At 38.9% G+C, this 24,186-nt stretch overlaps 1 protein-coding gene across 8 annotated transcripts in view; it reads left to right on the forward strand.

Annotated features, from left to right (window-relative positions):
• Positions 1 to 24,186, forward strand: part of lmnl3 (lamin L3) — a 124,368-nt gene that overhangs the window by 77,343 nt on the left and 22,839 nt on the right. For 3 of the 8 annotated variants that reach the window (XM_079803046.1, XM_079803045.1, XM_079803047.1), the window contains exon 2: positions 22,087 to 22,129. The exons of the other annotated variants lie outside the window; for them this stretch is intronic. In XM_079803046.1, coding sequence (XP_079659172.1) covers positions 22,087 to 22,129 — 43 coding nt within the window. The remainder of the gene's footprint in view (positions 1 to 22,086; positions 22,130 to 24,186) is intronic. 8 annotated transcript variants of the gene reach the window in all.

Raw genomic sequence — 24,186 nt, forward strand, 5'->3', positions numbered from 1 at the left:
CCAAAACGTTGGAAGGGGGAGGAGCCACTTTTACTAAATTGGCTATAACTCGTGAACGGAACGAGGTATTTTCACCAAACTCAGCACGCATATGTAAGAGCTCGTTCTGTGGCTGCATGAAAAAGGACGTGGAGATTGGCCACTTGGTGGCGCTATAACGGTTAAAAAGGGGTCACAATGATGTATTTCTATGGAAAATCCCATTAAATGCCTGAAAGCGGCCCTCTTCCTGCCTGATTTGCATACAGCTTCACGAAATCACGCGTGCGCATGCGTCACGTGACCCTAAAGAGGCTTGCAGACTTTTATGGCCGCCGTGGCGCTTTAACTGTTATAAAGGTGAAAAAAATGCTCTATATTATCCTATGCGAAATGACATTTAAATGACTAAAAATTGCCTGCTCTGCGCAGAACTTCACCAAATCGGCTGAGCATGTGCGTCGCATTATTGTAAAGACGCGTGCAAACTTTGACGGAGATCGGCCCATCAGTAGAGGCATACCAGTTTAAAAGGTAAAAAAAAAAAAAACCACTTTTCCATGATAAATGAGCTGAAAATGCAAAAATTGACCTTTGACCTCTCCGATGCACATGTCACCAGGCTTGATAAAGTTTTTGCAACCAGCAGCTCAAAAATCAAGTGCTCAGACCCTATAGTCTTTTTTTTATAGGCCTTTTTAGACCCTTTTTATGCCCTTTTTATTAGGGGCCAAGCACCAAAGGTGCGAAGGCACCTATTGAAACCGTTCCCGTCTTTTTTTCTTCCGCCATGGGAGTCTATGGCAGCCCATAGAACCGTATGGTAAAAAGTTGTGAAATTTGGCACACTAATAGAGGATGGTCTGGTATGTCACCATGGCAATTTTGGTGTCTCTATCTCAATCCCTCTAGCGCCACCACCTGTCCAAATGTGTACTCATGTTTATGCTAATAACTTTTGAACCGTATGGGCTAGAAACGAAATTCTTTTTTCCTCTAATTTCTGAGCTCGTGCCAATTCGGCTGCACCCTATGACGTCATTTTCCGTCTTGGATATTTCCCCGCCATTTTCAATTAACCGAAAAACCTACTTTTGCGAACTCGTCCTAGACGGTTCATCCGATTTGCACGAAAATTGAACCAGATCATCTTCAGACAATATTGACAAAAAATCTTGCAAATCAAGTTGATTTGTCTAATCGTTTTTGATAAACGCGCGAACAAATTTTACATAACGTTTGCAAAAACACACTTAAGGCAATATCTCCGCAACGCTTTATCGTGTTCAAACCAAACTTGGTACATGTCATCATAAGCATGACTTGAGGCTACATGCAGCGTTTCGGCGCTGTGCCACCTACTGGTCTGGAGATACGAAAAATGGCTATTTTAGCTTTTCTTTGCTGAACCGTTTGTCCAAATATCATAAAAGGGGCCTCGTTAGATTCGGGACGTCATGCCGAGTCGAAGGATATCCAATTTTACCATATCGGCCATTTTGGCTGTCGCCCATCTTGAATTATGTGCTAAAATGCTGTATTTTATCAGCGCATGAACGGATTGTTGCAAAACTCGGTATGGGTCATCACCACGATACCCCAAAGTAGCCTGACAAGTTTCGAAACAGCGCCGCCTAGTGGAGATTTTTTTAAAAAAAGGCTCAGAACTTTGGGTGTGGTTGACTTATTTTCACGAGACTCATCTCATTAGACTCCTGAATCGTTGCCGAGTCCAACAATACCACACTTGCCAGGTTTCGCCGTATGGTTTGTGCACCGTTGTAATTTAGCGCTTAAAACTTTTTTGCCGATATCTTCGAAACCGCTAGTCCGATCGAGACGAAACCAGCGTCAGAAGTTCGGAAACATAGGTCGTTAGGCACGATCGCGAGCCCAAATGTCAAAATATTGATAGTAAGGGGTAGTAAAATCCAATCAAAGTCAGGTGTCAGGCTGAAACCCTATTGTAACTGTTCATTTTCCCATGATGCATCATTCTCCAGCTAAAACTGATCGGGCAGACCAAACCGTAAGTCGTAGAGACTTGAAACTTGCAGGGATGGTAGTACTCACAACGACTACTGACGTCACCGAAGCACGCCCCGATCGGCCTGACGGGGGTGCTACAGCGATCAAAAGTACGAAACGGCGATCAAAAGTACGAAACGGCTCATAACTCCTCAAACGTAAGGCGTAGCCTCGAGTGCCTTATATCGCTGGAATCCTTGGCTCAAGGCGGACAAAATGCATGCCTCGGATTTGCTCATCAGAGTGGGAAAAATTTCGGCTATTTGGGATTTTTTGCAAAACCTACTTTTGCAAACTAGTCCTAGGTTATTGGCCCGACCGGAACCAAACCAGCGCAGCGAGATTCTCTGGAGTCTGATTGTCAAAGGTTATAAAAAAAAGTGGAAATTTGGGTTCACGGTCCCTAAGGGCCGCCAAAACGTTGGAAGGGGGAGGAGCCACTTTTACTAAATTGGCTATAACTCGTGAACGGAACGAGGTATTTTCACCAAACTCAGCACGCATATGTAAGAGCTCGTTCTGTGGCTGCATGAAAAAGGACGTGGAGATTGGCCACTTGGTGGCGCTATAACGGTTAAAAAGGGGTCACAATGATGTATTTCTATGGAAAATCCCATTAAATGCCTGAAAGCGGCCCTCTTCCTGCCTGATTTGCATACAGCTTCACGAAATCACGCGTGCGCATGCGTCACGTGACCCTAAAGAGGCTTGCAGACTTTTATGGCCGCCGTGGCGCTTTAACTGTTATAAAGGTGAAAAAAATGCTCTATATTATCCTATGCGAAATGACATTTAAATGACTAAAAATTGCCTGCTCTGCGCAGAACTTCACCAAATCGGCTGAGCATGTGCGTCGCATTATTGTAAAGACGCGTGCAAACTTTGACGGAGATCGGCCCATCAGTAGAGGCATACCAGTTTAAAAGGTAAAAAAAAAAAAAACCACTTTTCCATGATAAATGAGCTGAAAATGCAAAAATTGACCTTTGACCTCTCCGATGCACATGTCACCAGGCTTGATAAAGTTTTTGCAACCAGCAGCTCAAAAATCAAGTGCTCAGACCCTATAGTCTTTTTTTTATAGGCCTTTTTAGACCCTTTTTATGCCCTTTTTATTAGGGGCCAAGCACCAAAGGTGCGAAGGCACCTATTGAAACCGTTCCCGTCTTTTTTTCTTCCGCCATGGGAGTCTATGGCAGCCCATAGAACCGTATGGTAAAAAGTTGTGAAATTTGGCACACTAATAGAGGATGGTCTGGTATGTCACCATGGCAATTTTGGTGTCTCTATCTCAATCCCTCTAGCGCCACCACCTGTCCAAATGTGTACTCATGTTTATGCTAATAACTTTTGAACCGTATGGGCTAGAAACGAAATTCTTTTTTCCTCTAATTTCTGAGCTCGTGCCAATTCGGCTGCACCCTATGACGTCATTTTCCGTCTTGGATATTTCCCCGCCATTTTCAATTAACCGAAAAACCTACTTTTGCGAACTCGTCCTAGACGGTTCATCCGATTTGCACGAAAATTGAACCAGATCATCTTCAGACAATATTGACAAAAAATCTTGCAAATCAAGTTGATTTGTCTAATCGTTTTTGATAAACGCGCGAACAAATTTTACATAACGTTTGCAAAAACACACTTAAGGCAATATCTCCGCAACGCTTTATCGTGTTCAAACCAAACTTGGTACATGTCATCATAAGCATGACTTGAGGCTACATGCAGCGTTTCGGCGCTGTGCCACCTACTGGTCTGGAGATACGAAAAATGGCTATTTTAGCTTTTCTTTGCTGAACCGTTTGTCCAAATATCATAAAAGGGGCCTCGTTAGATTCGGGACGTCATGCCGAGTCGAAGGATATCCAATTTTACCATATCGGCCATTTTGGCTGTCGCCCATCTTGAATTATGTGCTAAAATGCTGTATTTTATCAGCGCATGAACGGATTGTTGCAAAACTCGGTATGGGTCATCACCACGATACCCCAAAGTAGCCTGACAAGTTTCGAAACAGCGCCGCCTAGTGGAGATTTTTTTAAAAAAAGGCTCAGAACTTTGGGTGTGGTTGACTTATTTTCACGAGACTCATCTCATTAGACTCCTGAATCGTTGCCGAGTCCAACAATACCACACTTGCCAGGTTTCGCCGTATGGTTTGTGCACCGTTGTAATTTAGCGCTTAAAACTTTTTTGCCGATATCTTCGAAACCGCTAGTCCGATCGAGACGAAACCAGCGTCAGAAGTTCGGAAACATAGGTCGTTAGGCATGGTCGCGAGCCCAAATGTCAAAATATTGATAGTAAGGGGTAGTAAAATCCAATCAAAGTCAGGTGTCAGGCTGAAACCCTATTGTAACTGTTCATTTTCCCATGATGCATCATTCTCCAGCTAAAACTGATCGGGCAGACCAAACCGTAAGTCGTAGAGACTTGAAACTTGCAGGGATGGTAGTACTCACAACGACTACTGACGTCACCGAAGCACGCCCCGATCGGCCTGACGGGGGTGCTACAGCGATCAAAAGTACGAAACGGCGATCAAAAGTACGAAACGGCTCATAACTCCTCAAACGTAAGGCGTAGCCTCGAGTGCCTTATATCGCTGGAATCCTTGGCTCAAGGCGGACAAAATGCATGCCTCGGATTTGCTCGCCCTTCAGGCGCCAATTTCGAGATATTTTAGGTTTTTTGTAAAACCTACTTTTGCAAATTACTCCCAGGTTCTTTGCTTGATCAGAACCAAATCACTGCAGAAATGTTCTCTGGAGAGTGATTATCAATAATTATTTAAAAAAAAACACATTTTGATTCATGGTCGCTAAGGCGAGCCAAAATGTTTGATGTAACCGGGACCTCTTTTACTAAAATGGCTATAACTTGTGAACGGAATGAGATATTTTCACCAAATTCAGGTCACATGTATGTGAGCTCAGTCTGAGATCACATGAAAAAAATCGCAACTATTAACCACTTGTTGGCGCTATAACAGGGGAAAAACACATGAAAATGGCTATATAGGCACCCAAACATTAGTCAGATGACAATGGGCATTCATTGTCTTCATCCAGGTTGCCATGATAGTCTATGAGGACACTGGCATATCTCAAAAAACTCTGTATACGTCATTGGCACAATGCCCTGAATGAGCATTCACCTCCTTAGACTCCTGAATCATTGCTGAATTCCAGTGATACCAAACATGCCAGGTTTCACCTTATGGTATGTGAAAAGGTGTATTTTAGCACCTAAAAAACCTTTGCGAATGTCTTCAAGACACATAACATAGGTCAATAGCTAAACAATAATGACCAAAAGCCAACATTTTGGAAGGAAGTGGCAAAAAAAAAAATCCAATCAATGCAGCCAATTCTCTCTAAATATAAGTGGCTATAACTTTAAAATAAAATGAGATCTTTACAACAAATTTTACACATATATTTTTGGGCACACTTTGAGGACACCTAAAAAAAAGCTGTGTTATAACTGTCAAAAAAAACATATTTTTCCTTAGTTAAATTGCCTGTTTTGCCGTGAATGCTCTTTCCCATCTATGATCTAAGTTTATTTGTTTACTTGGATCCCCATTAGCCAGTACCTAGGCAGTGACTACTCTTCATGAGGTCCCAAAAAGTAAAAAATACAAAACTACATTAAAGCTGCAAGAGCAATGAAAGGGATCTCGCACCTATGCCAGGTGACCTTGGGGCTTTAGGAACACAGAGCACGGTGGCCAATATGCATTTAAGTATATAAAAATAGGAGGACTACATCAATCATTTGTATTTGCCACACTTCCTGCTACCGGGCTGTGTTCAGATCAGATGGTCGACCTGCACATGGACATGACCAATGCATCCCTGATATGTCTAAAGAGAGCCTGTCAACTAAACTCTGCCCTGTAAATGCTGCATCTAAATGACACCCTCATTAAACCCGTCTCCAGCACGACGACTCCAATCTATCGAATAATCTTACGAATATCTATTTATCTAATATGACTTCTGAACTGTAATTTTGCCAGAATTATAATCATACACTGTTTGTTCGCTGTGTAAGTTACTCAATGCGCGTCACTGACGCTTTTCATATGATTGGAACATATCTAGAAATAATGCTATACTCAACACTTACTAACTCGTTCATCTCGCTGTAATGGTACATTGCATGTGTTACAAAGTTGGTAGAATAATGATGAAGACGGACTCGGCGTGACTGGGACTCATGTTTATTCAGAACTTTCAGATACAAACACAATAAACTCGCGCTGACAGACAGCGCTCTCATAACTCACTCAGTAGTTACTGTAAATAACTTTGTTAGCAATCGCTCCGTCTCCGTGATGTCCGGTTCGCGAACGAATCATTCTTTTGAATCGGTTCTTTTTAGTGAACCGAACCAGTTCACCAAATCGGACTGAATCGTTCTAAACGGTTCGCGTCTCGAGTCAGCGCTGATCCACATGAGTGACAGTCCCTCCGACTAGAAATAAACGAATAACCTGAAGTATATGCTAGTAACTACAACAGTTCACCCTGAACTGAGACATGCTGAGAGAACTGATGAGAAGTGAACACAGGTCCATCCGTCTCTGGCAGACTCGTGCCTGCTCGTGCCTCGTTAAACCACGCCCCCTCCGCTCATTTAAAATGCAAAGATGTCAGCCAATCACAACAGTGGGCGTTTTTACTGAAGTCTCACAGCAGACACGCCTCTTGAAGCAGGGCATTCAGCCACAGGGCAAACAGCAGTATAGAAAAAATGCCTTTTATTTCTAAATTATGACATTTTATGATGTAAAAATCAAATGCCATGCCATGGGACCTTTAATTCAAGTATGGCTTTAACCAGATTAAGGTAATTAGAAATCACTGTTTACATGGTAGATTCTTAATCAGAGTATGGTCTTAATCAGATTAATATCGGAGTATTGTTGTCCATGTAAACGTAGTCATTGTCACATATTAAACAATCAATTTATCCAGCAATAATTTATGATCCATTACATAAAATGCTGAGCTAAAATCTAACGATACAGCTTCTACTAAGTTATTATCATCAATTTGTGCTCATACTACTCCCTAATATTGATCTGTAATTCATATTTAGACATTATAAAATCACTATTATAACATTTACAATCATATTTTGTAAAATGCATCACTTCCTTTCTATTGAAGTATTGGTATTGACAATTGTGCCACATGATGAGTAATGTGAAACCTGAAAAAAACTTGCAGTAAACATTTTGTTCCCACCATATATTTCACATATCTGTATCTACAACAAAATGTGTGTTTGTGTGTGTGTGCATGTTTAGTCTGTATAAAATATTATTGTTTAAGCCTATTGTTTAAGTATTATTGTTTAAGTATTCATTTTCCGCCATATTTTGTGATCTCAGCAATACATTTTAGGTTGACATAGGGTTGACAAAACTCAGTATGGGTCATCACCACGATGACCTGAGGTAGCCTGAGAGGTTTAAAAACAGCACCACCTAGTGGAGATTGCCCCTCCCAAATGCTTATAACTTTGGTTGTGGTTGACTTGTTTTCATAGGAGTAACTTTTTTTTGTCTCCTGAATCCTTGCCAAGTCCAACGATACCAGACTTGCCAGATTTCGCAGCATGGTAACTTAGCGCTAAAAAAACATTAGCGGATATCTTCGAATGCTAGTCTGACCAAGACGAAACCAGCGTCAGAAGTTCTGAAACATAGGTCGATAGCCAAGTGTTAATACCCAAATGTCAAAATATTGACATTAAGGGGAAGTAAAATCCAATCAAAGTCAGGTGTCAGTAATTTTTTATGTGTTTTTTCATATAAATGTCTATAACTCAAAAACAAAATGAGATATTTTCACCAAAATCGACACACATATGTATGGGCTCACTCCGAGGACACATAAAAAATGGTGGTATCATATCTCTTGGTGGCACAATAATAGAAAAAACATGAAATACAGGATTATGAAAAAAATTAATTCTAGGCCTTTGTTTAAATAACGCTTTGGAGTATAATTACGAAACTCGTTATGTGTTCGAGTTCTGCACCATGCCCTGAAGGTATTCAAAAGGTTTCAGGGCAGCGCCACCTTGTGGTCAAAATGTATAACAAGATATACAAAAAGGCTAATAACTTTTGAATAAATTTGTCTATAATAATGAAACTGGTTATAATACATTCCTTGGCTACTGCTGAGAACATAAATATAAATTTTGCCATACTTGGTCAAACTTCCTCTCCTCCATCTTGCTATTTGTTAAAAAACTACTTCTTCAAACTCTCCTAGGCCGTTTGTCCGATTTTCACAAAAATTTAATCGTATCATCTTCAGGCTGTGCCAAGAAAATATTATGGATTTTGCGTTTATAGGCAAAACCGTTTTCCTATATCGCTGCGACGAATTTGAGGCATGATGCCAAAATGACTCTTGAGGCAGTATCTCTGCAATGCTTTGACATATTGGCATCAAACTTTGCATGTGTCATTGTTCCCTTATTCTGACCACACCACATCAATTTCGTAACTGTGCCACCTATTGGTCAAAAGTGATAAACCATTAAATTATATTATTAGTGACTCTATATATGATATTTCAGCCATTTTGCCTAATCTTCTTAAACTGTATAATTGTTCATTGTTGCAGTTGGTTTGACACACTCAAACTACAATGCATTTTTCAGCCTATTGCCTAAAATCATCTTAAAACGTGATTAATTGCTCATTGCTGCAGTTGATCTGACACTGCCAGCCATTTTGGCATGTCTTGTCTTCTTCTTTGCGCTTGGCCCCGGTATTGCTGCTTGCAGCTATATTTCATCTTCTTCTTCTTCCGCCACGAAGTCTATGGCAGCCCATAGAACCGTATGGTAAAAAGTTATGAAATTTGGCACACTAATAGAGGACAGTCTGAAATGTCACCATAGCAAATTTTGAGTCTCTAACTCAATCCCTCTAGCGCCACCATCAGTCCAAAATTAGACTCATGTTTATGCTAATAACTTTTGAACCATAAGGGCTAGAAACGAAATTCTTTTTTCCTCTGATTCCTTGGCTCAAGACGATTCGATTGCACCCTATGACGTCATTTTCCGTCATAATAATTTTCCCGCCATTTTTAATTAACCGAAAAACCTACTTTTGCGAACTCGTCCTAGACGGTTCATCCGATTTGCACGAAAATTGAACCAGATCATCTTCAGACCATGCTGACAAAAAATCTTGCAAATCAAGTTGATTCGTCAAATCATTTGCGATAAACGCGCAAACAAATTTTATGTAGCGGTTGCAAAAGCACTCTTAAGGCAATATCTCCGCAACGCTTTATCGTATTCAAACCAAACTTGGTACATGTCATCACAAGCATGACTTGAGGCAACATGCAGTGTTTCGGCGCAGCGCCACCTACTGGTCCGGAGATACAAAAAATGGCTGTTTTTGCTTATAACTTTTGAACCGTTTGTCCAAAAATCATAAAAGTGGTCTCGTTAGATTCAGGACGGCATGCCGAGTCGTCTGATATTCAATTTTACCATATCGCCCATTTTGGCTGTCGGCCATTTTGAATTATGTGCTAAAATGCTATATTTTACAAATGCATTAGTGTATTGTTACTAAACTCGGTATGTGACTTCCACTCCATGCCCTGAAGGTACTCAAAAAGTTTTGGGGCAGTGCCACCTTGTGGTCAAAGGTTATAACAAAATTTACAAAAATGCTAATAACTTTTGATTAAATTAGCTTAGTTTAATGAAACGGGTCATAATACATTCATTGGCTCATGCCGATTCAATTGCACCCTATGACGTCATTTTCGGTCATGACAATTTCCCCGCCATTTTTAATTTTCCAAAAAACCTACTTTTGCCAACTCGTCCTAGACGGTTTGTCCGATTTGCAGGAAAATTGAACCAGATCATCTTCAGACCATGCTGACAAAAAATCTTGCAAATCAAGTTGATTTGTCAAATCGTTTTCGATAAACGCGCACACAAATTTTGCGTAGCGGTTGCAAAAACACTCATAAGGCAATATCTCCGCAACGCTTTATCGTATTCAAACCAATCTTGGTACATGTCATCACAAGCATGACCTGAGACAACATGCAGTGTTTCGGCGTAGCGCCACCTACTGGTCCGGAGATACAAAGAATGGCTATTTTTGCTTATAACTTTTGAACCGTTTGTCCAAAAATCATGTCTTCCGCACCATGCTTTGAAGGTACTCAAAAAGTTTTGGGGCAGTGCCACCTTGTGGTCAGAGGTTATAACAAAATGTACAAACATGCTAATAACTTTTGAGTAAATTAGTCTAGTTTAATGAAACTGGTCATAATACAGTCATTGGCTCATGCCGAGAACAGAGATACTAATTTTGCCATATTAGGTCAAACATCCTGTCCTCAATGTTCTTATTTGATCAAAACCTACTTTTTCAAACTCATCCTAGACCGTTTGTCCAATTTCCACCAAAATCGAATCGTATCATCTTCAGACTGTGTCAACAAAAAGTTAGGAATTTTGCATCAATAGATGAAACCGTTTTTGTAAACCGCAGTGACGAAGTTGAGCCATGATGCCAAAATGACTCTTGAGGCTGTATCTCTGCAATGCTTTGACATATTGGCATCAAACTTTGCATGTGTCATTGTTCCCTTATTCTGACCACACCACATACATTTTGTAACTGTGCCACCTATTGGTCAAAAGTGATAAACCATTAACTTATATTATCAGTGACTCTATATATGATATTTCAGCCATTTTGCCTAATCTTCTTAAACTGTATAATTGTTCATTGCTGCAGTTGGTCTAACACTCTCAGACTACAATGCATTTTCAGCCTTTTGCCTAAAATCATCTTAAAACGTGATTAATTTCTCATTGCTGCAGTTGATCTGACACTGCCAGCCATTTTGGCATGTCTTGTCTTCTTCTTTGCGCTTGGCCCCGGTATTGCTGCTTGCAGCTATATTTAGGGGCCAAGCACCGAAGGTGCGAAGGCACCTATTGAAACCGTTCCCGTTCCTATTATTATTATTATTCATCTTCTTCTTCTTCTTCTTCCGCCACGAAGTCTATGGCAGCCCATAGAACCGTATGGTAAAAAGTTATGAAATTTGGCACACTAATAGAGGACAGTCTGAAATGTCACCATAGCAAATTTTGAGTCTCTAACTCAATCCCTCTAGCGCCACCATCAGTCCAAAATTAGACTCATGTTTATGCTAATAACTTTTGAACCATAAGGGCTAGAAACGAAATTCTTTTTTCCTCTGATTCCTTGGCTCAAGACAATTCGATTGCACCCTATGACGTCATTTTCCGTCATAATAATTTTCCCGCCATTTTTAATTAACCGAAAAACCTACTTTTGCGAACTCGTCCTAGACGGTTCATCCGATTTGCACGAAAATTGAACCAGATCATCTTCAGACCATGCTGACAAAAAATCTTGCAAATCAAGTTGATTCGTCAAATCATTTGCGAAAAACGCGCAAACAAATTTTACGTAGCGGTTGCAAAAGCACTCTTAAGGCAATATCTCCGCAACGCTTTATCGTATTCAAACCAAACTTGGTACATGTCATCACAAGCATGACTTGAGGCTACATGCAGTGTTTCGGCGCAGCGCCACCTACTGGTCCGGAGATACAAAAAATGGCTGTTTTTGCTTATACCATTTGAACCGTTTGTCCAAAAATCATAAAAGTAGTCTCGTTAGATTCAGGACGGCATGCCGAGTCGTCTGATATTCAATTTTACCATATCGGCCATTTTGGCTGTCGGCCATTTTGAATTATGTGCTAAAATGCTATATTTTACAAATGCATTAGTGTATTGTTACTAAACTCGGTATGTGACTTCCACTCCATGCCCTGAAGGTACTCAAAAAGTTTTGGGGCAGTGCCACCTTGTGGTCAAAAGTTATAACAAACTTGACAAAAATGCTAATAACTTTTGATTTAATTAGTTTAGTATAATGAAACTGGTCATAATACATTCATTGGCTCATGCCGATTCAATTGCATCCTATGACGTCATTTTCGGTCATGATAATTTCCCCGCCATATTTAATTTTCCAAAAAACCTACTTTTGCGAACTCGTCCTAGACGGTTTGTCCGATTTGCACGAAAATTGAACCAGATCATCTTCAGACCATGCTGACAAAAAATCTTGCAAATCAAGTTGATTCGTCAAATCATTTGCGATAAACGCGCAAACAAATTTTACGTAGCGGTTGCAAAAACACACTTAAGGCAATATCTCCGCAACGCTTTATCGTATTCAAACCAAACTTGGTACATGTCATCACAAGCATGACTTGAGGCAACATAAAGCGTTTCGGCGCAGCGCCACCTACTGGTCCGGAGATACGAAAAATGGCTATTTTTGCTTATAACTTCTGAACTGTTTGTCCAAAAATCATAAAAGTGGTCTCGTTACATTCAGGACGGCATGCCGAGTCGTCTGATATTCAATTTTACCATATCGGCCATTTTGGCTGTCGGCCATTTTGAATTTTGTCAAAAAATGCTATATTTTACAAATGCATTAGTATATTGTTACTAAACTCGGTATGTGACTTCCATGCTATGCCCTGAAGGTACTCAAAAAGTTTTAGGGCAGTGCCACCTTGTGGTCAAAAGATATAACAAACTTGACAAAAATGCTAATAACTTTTGATTAAATTAGCCTAGTATATTGAAACTGGTCATAATAGAGTCATTGGCTCATGCCGATTCAATTGCAACCTATGATGTCATTTTCGGTCATGATAATTTCCCCGCCATTTTTAATTTTCCAAAAAACCTACTTTTGCGAACTCGTCCTAGACGGTTTGTCCGATTTGCACAGAAATTGAACCATATCATCTTCAGACCATGCTGACAAAAAATCTTGCAAATCAAGTTGATTTGTCAAATCGTTTTCGAAAAACGCGCACACAAATTTTGCGTAGCGGTTGCAAAAACACTCATAAGCCTATATCTCCACAACGCTTTATCGTATTCAAACCAATCTTGGTATATGTCATCACAAGCATGACCTGAGGCAACATGCAGCGTTTCGGCGCAGCGCCACCTACTGGTCCGGAGATACAAAAAATGGCTATTTTTGCTTATAACTTATGAACTGTTTGTCCAAAATTCATGTCTTCCGCACCATGCTTTGAAGGTACTCAAAAAGTTTTGGGGCAGTGCCACCTTGTGGTCAGAGGTTATAACAAAATTTACAAACATGCTAATAACTTTTGATTAAATTAGCCTAGTTTAATGAAACTGGTCATAATACAGTCATTGGCTCATGCCGAGAACATAGATACTAATTTTGCCATATTTGGTCAAACATCATGTCCTCAATGTTCTTATTTGATCAAAACCTACTTTTTCAAACTCATCCTAGACCGGTTGTCCAATTTCCACCAAAATCGAATCGTATCATCTTCAGACTGTGTCAACAAAAGTTAGGGATTTTGCATCAATAGATGAAACCGTTTTTGTAAACCGCAGTGACGAAGTTGAGCCATGATGCCAAAATGACTCTTGAGGCTGTATCTCTGCAATGCTTTGACATATTGGCATCAAACTTTGCATGTGTCATTGTTCCCTTATTCTGACCACACCACATACATTTCGTAACTGTGCCACCTATTGGTCAAAAGTGATAAACCATTAACTTATATTATCAGTGACTCTATATATGATATTTCAGCCATTTTGCCTAATCTTCTTAAACTGTATAATTGTTAATTGCTGCAGTTGGTCTGACACTCTCAGACTACAATGCATTTTCAGCCTTTTGCCTAAAATCATCTTAAAACGTGATTAATTTCTCATTGCTGCAGTTGATCTGACACTGCCAGCCATTTTGGCATGTCTTGTCTTCTTCTTTGCGCTTGGCCCCGGTATTGCTGCTTGCAGCTATATTTAGGGGCCAAGCACCGAAGGTGCGAAGGCACCTATTGAAACCGTTCCCGTTCTTATTATTATTATTAGGGGCCAAGCACCGAAGGTGCGAAGGCACCTATTGAAACCGTTCCCGTTCTTATTATTATTATTCATCTTCTTCTTCTTCTTCCGCCACGAAGTCTATGGCAGCCCATAGAACCGTATGGTAAAAAGTTGTGAAATTTGGCACACTCATAGAGGACAATCTGAAAAGTCACCATAGCAAATTTGGAGTCTCTAATTCAATCCCTCTAGCGCCACCATCAGTCCAAAATTTGACTCATGTTTATGCTAATAACTTTTGAACCATAAGGGCTAGAAGCAAAATTCTTTTTTCCTCTGATTCCTTGGCTCAAGACGATTCGATTGCACCCTATGACGTCATTTTCCGTCATAAAAATTTTCCCGCCATTTTTAATTTTCCGAAAAACCTACTTTTACGAACTTGTCCTAGACGGTTCATCCGATTTGCACGAAAATTGAACCAGATCATCTTCAGACTATGCTGACAAAAAATCTTGCAAATCAAGTTGATTCGTCAAATCATTTTCGAAAAACATGCAAACAAATTTTACGTAGCGGTTGCAAAAGCGGCTGTCGGCCATTTTGAATTATGTGTTAAAATACTATATTTTACAAACTCATTAGTCTATCGTTACGAAACTTGGTATGTGTCTTCCGCAACATGCTTTGAAGGTACTCAAAAAGTTTTGGGGCAGTGCCACCTTGTGGTCAAAGGTTATAACAAAATTTACAAAAATGCTAATAACTTTTGATTAAATTAGCTTAGTTAAATGAAACTGGTCATAATACATTCATTGGCTCATGCCGATTTAATTGCACCCTATGAAGTCATTTTCGGTCATGATAATTTCCCCGCCATTTTTAATTTTCCAAAAAACCTACTTTTATGAACTCGTCCTAGACGGTTTGTCCGATTTGCACGAAAATTGAACCAGATCATCTTCAGACCATGCTGACAAAAAATCTTGCAAATCAAGTTGATTTATCAAATCGTTTTTGATAAACGCGCACACAAATTTTGCGTGGCGGTTGCAAAAACACTCATAAGGCTATATCTCCGCAACGCTTTATCGTATTCAAACCAATCTTGGTATATGTCATCACAAGCATGACCTGAGGCAACATGCAGCATTTCGGCACAGCGCCACCTACTGGTCCGGAGATACAAAAAATGGCTATTTTTGCTTTTAACTTTTGAACTGTTTGTCCAAAATTCATGTCTTCCGCACCATGCTTTGAAGGTACTCAAAAAGTTTTGGGGCAGTGCCACCTTGTGGTCAGAGGTTATAACAAAATTTACAAACATGCTAATAACTTTTGATTAAATTAGCCTAGTTTAATGAAACTGGTCATAATACAGTCATTGGCTCATGCCGAGAACAGAGATACTAATTTTTCCATATTTGGTCAAACATCCTGTCCTCAATGTTCTTATTTGATCAAAACCTACTTTTTCAAACTCATCCTAGTCTGTTTGTCCAATTTCCACCAAAATCGAATCGTATCATCCTCAGACTGTGTCAACAAAAAGTTAGGAATTTTGCATCAATAGATGAAACCGTTTTTGTAAACCGCAGTGACGAAGTTGAGCCATGATGCCAAAATGACTCTTGAGGCTGTATCTCTGCAATGCTTTGACATATTGGCATCAAACTTTGCATGTGTAATTGTTCCCTTATTCTGACCACACCACATACATTTCGTAACTGTGCCACCTATCGGTCAAAAGTGATAAACCATTAACTTATATTATCAGTGACTCTATATGATATTTCAGCCATTTTGCCTAATCTTCTTAAACTGTATAATTGTTCATTGTTGCAGTTGGTCTGACACTCTCAGACTACAATGCATTTTCAGCCTTTTGCTTCAAATCATTTTAAAACGTGATTAATTGCTCATTGCTCCAGTTGATCCGACATTGCCAGCATTTTTGGCATGTCTTGTCTTCTTCTTTGCGCTTGGCCCCGGTATTGCTGCTTGCAGCTATATTTCATCTTCTTCTTCTTCTTCTTCCGCCACGAAGTCTATGGCAGCCCATAGAACCGTATGGTAAAAAGTTATGAAATTTGGCACACTAATAGAGGACAGTCTGAAATGTCACCATAGCAAATTTTGAGTCTCTAACTCAATCCCTCTAGCGCCACCATCAGTCCAAAATTAGACTCATGTTTATGCTAATAACTTTTGAACCATAAGGGCTAGAAACGAAATTCTTTTTTCCTCTGATTCCTTGGCTCAAGACAATTCGATTGCACCCTATGACGTCATTTTCCGTCATAATAATTTTCCCGCCATTTTTAATTAACCGAAAAACCTACTTTTGCGAACTCGTCCTAGACGGTTCGTCCGATTTGCACGAAAATTGAACCAGATCATCTTCAGACCATGCTGACAAAAAATCTTGCAAATCAAGTTGATTCGTCAAATCATTTGCGAAAAACGCGCAAACAAATTTTACGTAGCGGTTGCAAAAGCACTCTTAAGGCAATATCTCCGCAACGCTTTATCGTATTCAAACCAAACTTGGTACATGTCATCACAAGCATGACTTGAGGCTACATGCAGTGTTTCGGCGCAGCGCCACCTACTGGTCCGGAGATACAAAAAATGGCTGTTTTTGCTTATACCATTTGAACCGTTTGTCCAAAAATCATAAAAGTAGTCTCGTTAGATTCAGGACGGCATGCCGAGTCGTCTGATATTCAATTTTACCATATCGGCCATTTTGGCTGTCGGCCATTTTGAATTATGTGCTAAAATGCTATATTTTACAAATGCATTAGTGTATTGTTACTAAACTCGGTATGTGACTTCCACTCCATGCCCTGAAGGTACTCAAAAAGTTTTGGGGCAGTGCCACCTTGTGGTCAAAAGTTATAACAAACTTGACAAAAATGCTAATAACTTTTGATTTAATTAGTTTAGTATAATGAAACTGGTCATAATACATTCATTGGCTCATGCCGATTCAATTGCACCCTATGACGTCATTTTCCGTCATAATAATTTTCCCGCCATTTTTAATTAACCGAAAAACCTACTTTTGCGAACTCGTCCTAGACGGTTCGTCCGATTTGCACGAAAATTGAACCAGATCATCTTCAGACCATGCTGACAAAAAATCTTGCAAATCAAGTTGATTCGTCAAATCATTTGCGAAAAACGCGCAAACAAATTTTACGTAGCGGTTGCAAAAGCACTCTTAAGGCAATATCTCCGCAACGCTTTATCGTATTCAAACCAAACTTGGTACATGTCATCACAAGCATGACTTGAGGCTACATGCAGTGTTTCGGCGCAGCGCCACCTACTGGTCCGGAGATACAAAAAATGGCTGTTTTTGCTTATACCATTTGAACCGTTTGTCCAAAAATCATAAAAGTAGTCTCGTTAGATTCAGGACGGCATGCCGAGTCGTCTGATATTCAATTTTACCATATCGGCCATTTTGGCTGTCGGCCATTTTGAATTATGTGCTAAAATGCTATATTTTACAAATGCATTAGTGTATTGTTACTAAACTCGGTATGTGACTTCCACTCCATGCCCTGAAGGTACTCAAAAAGTTTTGGGGCAGTGCCACCTTGTGGTCAAAAGTTATAACAAACTTGACAAAAATGCTAATAACTTTTGATTTAATTAGTTTAGTATAATGAAACTGGTCATAATACATTCATTGGCTCATGCCGATTCAATTGCATCCTATGACGTCATTTTCGGTCATGATAATTTCCCCGCCATATTTAATTTTCCAAAAAACCTACTTTTGCGAACTCGTCCTAGACGGTTTGTCCGATTTGCACGAAAATTGAACCAGATCATCTTCAGACCATGCTGACAAAAAATCTTGCAAATCAAGTTGATTCGTCAAATCATTTGCGATAAACGCGCAAACAAATTTTACGTAGCGGTTGCAAAAACACACTTAAGGCAATATCTCCGCAACGCTTTATCGTATTCAAACCAAACTTGGTACATGTCATCACAAGCATGACTTGAGGCAACATAAAGCGTTTCGGCGCAGCGCCACCTACTGGTCCGGAGATACGAAAAATGGCTATTTTTGCTTATAACTTCTGAACTGTTTGTCCAAAAATCATAAAAGTGGTCTCGTTACATTCAGGACGGCATGCCGAGTCGTCTGATATTCAATTTTACCATATCGGCCATTTTGGCTGTCGGCCATTTTGAATTTTGTCAAAAAATGCTATATTTTACAAATGCATTAGTATATTGTTACTAAACTCGGTATGTGACTTCCATGCTATGCCCTGAAGGTACTCAAAAAGTTTTAGGGCAGTGCCACCTTGTGGTCAAAAGATATAACAAACTTGACAAAAATGCTAATAACTTTTGATTAAATTAGCCTAGTATATTGAAACTGGTCATAATACATTTATTGGCTCATGCCGAGAACATAGATACTAATTTTGCCATATTTGGTCAAACATCCTGTCCTCAATGTTCTTATTTGATCAAAACCTACTTTTTCAAACTCATCCTAGACCGTTTATCCAATTTCCACCAAAATCGAATCGTATCATCTTCAGACTATGTCAACAAAAAGTTAGGGATTTTGCATCAATAGATGAAACCGTTTTTGTAAACCGCAGTGACGAAGTTGAGCCATGATGCCAAAATGACTCTTGAGGCTGTATCTCTGCAATGCTTTGACATATTGGCATCAAACTTTGCATGTGTCATTGTTCCCTTATTCTGACTACACCACATCAATTTCGTAACTGTGCCACCTATTGGTCAAAAGTGATAAACCATTAACTTACATTATCAGTGACTCTATATATGATATTTCAGCCATTTTGCCTAATCTTCTTAAACTGTATAATTGTTAATTGTTGCAGTTGGTCTGACACTCTCAGACTACAATGCATTTTTCAGCCTTTTGCCTAAAATCATCTTAAAACGTGATTAATTGCTCATTGCTCCAGTTGATCTGACACTGCCAGCCATTTTGGCATGTCTTGTCTTCTTCTTTGCGCTTGGCCCCGGTATTGCTGCTTGCAGCTATATTTCATCTTCTTCTTCTTCTTCTTCCGCCACGAAGTCTATGGCAGCCCATAGAACCGTATGGTAAAAAGTTGTGAAATTTGGCACACTAATAGAGGACAGTCTGAAATGTCACCGTAGCAAATTTGGAGTCTCAAACTCAATCCCTCTAGCGCCACCATCAGTCCAAAATTTGACTCATGTTTATGCTAATAACTTTTGAACCATAAGGGCTAGAAACAAAATTCTTTTTTCCTCTGATTCCTTGGCTCAAGACGATTCGATTGCACCCTATGACGTCATTTTCCGTCATAAAAATTTTCCCGCCATTTTTAATTTTCCGAAAAACCTACTTTTACAAACTCGTCCTAGACGGTTCATCCGATTTGCACGAAAATTGAACCAGATCATCTTCAGACCATGCTGACAAAAAATCTTGCAAATCAAGTTGATTCGTCAAATCATTTGTGATAAACGCGCAAACAAATTTTACGTAGCGGTTGCAAAAACACTCTTAAGGCAATATCTCCGCAACGCTTTATCGTATTCAAACCAAACTTGGTACATGTCATCACAAGCATGACTTGAGGCAAAATACAGCGTTTCGGCGCAGCGCCACCTACTGGTCCGGAGATACGAAAAATTGCTATTTTTGCTTATAACTTCTGAACTGTTTGTCCAAAAATCATAAAAGTGGTCTCGTTACATTCAGGACGGCATGCCGAGTCGTCTGATATTCAATTTGACCATATCGGCCATTTTGGCTGTCGGCCATTTTGAATTTTGTCAAAAAATGCGATATTTTACAAATGCATTAGTATATTGTTACTAAACTCGGTATGTGACTTCCTTGCTATGCCCTGAAGGTACTCAAAAAGTTTTAGGGCAGTGCCACCTTGTGGTCAAAAGATATAACAAACTTGACAAAAATGCTAATAACTTTTAATTAAATTAGCCTAGTATATTGAAACTGGTCATAATAGAGTCATTGGCTCATGCCGATTCAATTGCAACCTATGATGTCATTTTCGGTCATGATAATTTCCCCGCCATTTTTAATTTTCCAAAAAACCTACTTTTACGAACTCGTCCTAGACGGTTTGTCCGATTTGCACGAAAATTGAACCAAATCATCTTCAGACCATGCTGACAAAAAATCTTGCAAATCAAGTTGATTTGTCAAATCGTTTTCGATAAACGCGCACACAAATTTTGCGTAGCGGTTGCAAAAACACTCATAAGCCTATATCTCCACAACGCTTTATCGTATTCAAACCAATCTTGGTATATGTCATCACAAGCATGACCTGAAGCAACATGCAGCGTTTCGGCGCAGCGCCACCTACTGGTCCGGAGATACAAAAAATGGCTATTTTTGCTTATAACTTTTGAACTGTTTGTCCAAAAATCATGTCTTCCGCACCATGCTTTGAAGGTACTCAAAACGTTTTGGGGCAGTGCCACCTTGTGGTCAGAGGTTATAACAAAATTTACAAACATGCTAATAACTTTTGATTAAATTAGCCTAGTTTAATGAAACTGGTCATAATACAGTCATTGGCTCATGCCGAGAACAGAGATACAAATTTTTCCATATTTGGTCAAACATCCTGTCCTCAATGTTCTTATTTGATCAAAACCTACTTTTTCAAACTCATCCTAGACCGTTTGTCCAATTTCCACCAAAATCGAATCGTATCATCTTCAGACTGTGTCAACAAAAAGTTAGGGATTTTGCATCAATAGATGAAACCGTTTTTGTAAACCGCAGCGACGAAGTTGAGCCATTATGCCAAAATTACTCTTGAGGCTGTATCTCTGCAATGCTTTGACATATTGGCATCAAACTTTGCATGTGTCATTGTTCCCTTATTCTGACCACACCACATCAATTTCGTATCTGTGCCACCTATTGGTCAAAAGTGATAAACCATTAACTTACATTATCAGTGACTCAATATATGATATTTCAGCCATTTTGCCTAATCTTCTTAAACTGTATAATTGTTAATTGTTGCAGTTGGTCTGACACTCTCAGACTACAATGCGTTTTTCAGCCTTTTGCCTAAAATCATCTTAAAATGTGATTAATTGCTCATTGCTCCAGTTGATCTGACACTGCCAGCCATTTTGGCATGTCTTGTCTTCTTCTTTGCGCTTGGCCCCGGTATTGCTGCTTGCAGCTATTTATTATTATTATTTTATTTTTTTATTTCCTCTTCCTGATCCTTTAATCCCCCCCTCATTCCGGATGAAATAAGTATATTTGTTCATATGTTTATCATTACTACTACTACTACTGCTAATACTATTATTTATCATTTCTTATTATTTTGATTCATTATTATTATTATTACTATTATTATTAATATTGTTATTACTTTTAGTGTTGTCACCTTCCTCATACCCCATTTTCCATTTCCTTTTTTGTTTTGTTTTTGTTGTTGTTTGTTTTTTTTGGGATACCATTACTGTCTTCATCATCATTATTTTTGTCATTTAAAATTAGTATTATTTATTGTATTTTGTTAATTTTCTTTTCTTTTTCTGGTTATGTCTGTTGTACTTTCCTACATGCTCCTTTGTTCATATATTTTTCCATCCCCACACCCAATTACACTTACAGTTGCACACACACGAACACACACACAAACACACACGCATGTATATCCAAATCGTACTGACCATAATGTATGTTTTGTTTGTCTATGTAATGTTCATCTAATTTCTCATTTGTAAATATTGTACTTGTCTGTTCGCAATATAAAAAAAAAGAAAGAAAATGGACTAACCCAGCGATTGGGTTGTTTTAAGCAAACATTTAACCCAAACACTGGATTAAAACGACCCATTCACTGGATTAAAACGACCCAATTGCTGGGTTAAAACAACCCAAATGCTGGGTTATTCCATTTTCAACCCAACTTGGGTTGTTTTTAACCCAGCATTTTTAGAGTGTAATATCGTCTTATTTATTACTTCATAATTGTACTTCCTTCATAATTGTCATAATTATTACTTATAAGTCATAATCTCGTTTTTTTAACCATAATTATGATACTTTTTGTTTTTTTTCTTTCTTTTTAGTGTGTGTGTGTCTTTGTGTGTATACACACAGTTCCAAGAAAAAGTATGTGAACCGCTTACAGAATCTGAAAAAATGTGAATAATTTTAACAATTTTTATTTATTCACGTGTGTGTGTGGGTGTGTGTAGTCAACTTAACTTGGCTGGGAGTCATGATCCGATTCCAAAACAATTCTTGACCTTTTTCCTTATTAATTAATCTTATTAATTTATATTAAAAAAGGGGTTTTATTATATATGTAATAAGTGCTTTTTAAAATAACTACACATTATAGCATTTTATTTAAAACAGTTGCATGTTAATAATTTTAAATAGGCTATAAAAACTAATATAGCTGCAAAACATTAAAGCTATTAAATCATTAAGAGGAACAAAAAAAACATATTACAAGAAATGAACAAAGCAGCTCTATTTAAAGATGTTTATCAATGTAAGCAAGTATCATTTGGTGACTATTTGTCTCTAGAATATCTGGGCATTGTGCTAAAAGGTGCTCCACGCATCCTGCTTATCATTATTTACAGGCCTCCAAAATATTCTCCGGCCTTTATTGATGACTTTACAGAGCTGTTATCAGCAATCTCATCTGAGTATGACTGTTTTGCTATTGCTGGGGATTTTAACATTCACATTGACAATGCTGAATCCAGTACAACAAAAGATCTCATGACTGTTCTTAACACTTTTAATTTGACACAACATGTTCACGGACCCACACATGATCGTGGACACACTCTAGATTTACTTATCAGTAAGGGTCTAAATATTTCATCAATAGTTATTAAGGATGTGGCACTGTCTGATCATTTCTGTATTTTCTTTGATATATCAATCTCTCCTGCCATTGAAACTAGATCTGTCTCTGTCAAAAAGAGATGCTTAAATGAGAACACTAGTGTGCTGTTTATGAAGGCTATATCTCTAACACCAAGCATATCTGCAGACTCTGTTGATTTTCTCCTTGACTCTTTTAACTCAAAAGTTAAGGGTGTAATTGATGATATTGCTCCTGTAAAAGTCAGAAAAAAGAGTAGCAAACAAAAAGCACCTTGGAAAAACTCAACAGCAGTGCAATTAATGAAAAGACAATGCAGGAAATCTGAACGCATGTGGCGAAAGACAAAACTTGTAGTCCATTACAACATTTATAAAAACAGTCTTCGTGCTTTCAATGTGGAACTAGGCAAAGCTAGACAGACCTTCATTTCAAATATTATAAATAGAAACATAAACAACACACGCACTCTTTTTGCTACTGTTGAGAGACTAACAAACCCTCCGAGTCACATTCCCAGTGAAATGCTCTCAGACAGCAAATGCAGTGAGTTTGCTTCCTTCTTCTCCGAGAAAATCATTAATATCAGAAATGCGATCAGCACATCCTTGAGTTGCTCTGAGGTGAGTCAGATCAGACCACAACCTCATAAAGTTATTATGACTGATTTTGAAGCAATTGATGGTAAAATTTTAGAAGAAACAGTACAGCACCTTAAAACATCAACCTGCGCTCTTGACACACTCCCCACTTCTTTTTTCAAAAGTGTGTTTAACTGTTGAGAAGCAGATCTCCTAGAAGTGGTAAACGCCTCACTTCTTTCTGGGACTTTTCCAAACTCCCTTAAAACTGCAGTAGTTAAGCCTCTCCTTAAAAAGAGAAATCTGGATAACTCCATATTGAGCAACTACAGACCAATCTCAAATCTCCCCTTCATAGGCAAGATCATTGAAAAAGTTGTTTTCAGTCAGCTGAACAAATTCTTGAACTCAAACGGATACTTTGACAATTTTCAATCTGGTTTCCGACCGCATCACAGCACAGAGACAGCTGCTCATAAAGATTATAAATGATATTCGCCTCTATACAGATACAGGCAAAACGTCAGTTCTGGTACTACTGGACCTCAGTGCTGCATTCGACACTGTTGACCACAACATACTTCTTGACAGGCTAGAAAATTGGGTTGGGCTTTCTGGAATGGTCCTCAAATGGTTCAGGTCATACTTAGAAGGGAGAGGTTATTATGTGAGTATAGGTGACCATAAGTCTGAGTGGACATCCATGACATGCGGAGTCCCACAAGGGTCAATTCTTGCACCAC

This window comes from Gobio gobio, assembly GCF_949357685.1.
Source record: "Gobio gobio genome assembly, chromosome: 21".
NCBI lineage: Eukaryota > Metazoa > Chordata > Actinopteri > Cypriniformes > Gobionidae > Gobio > Gobio gobio.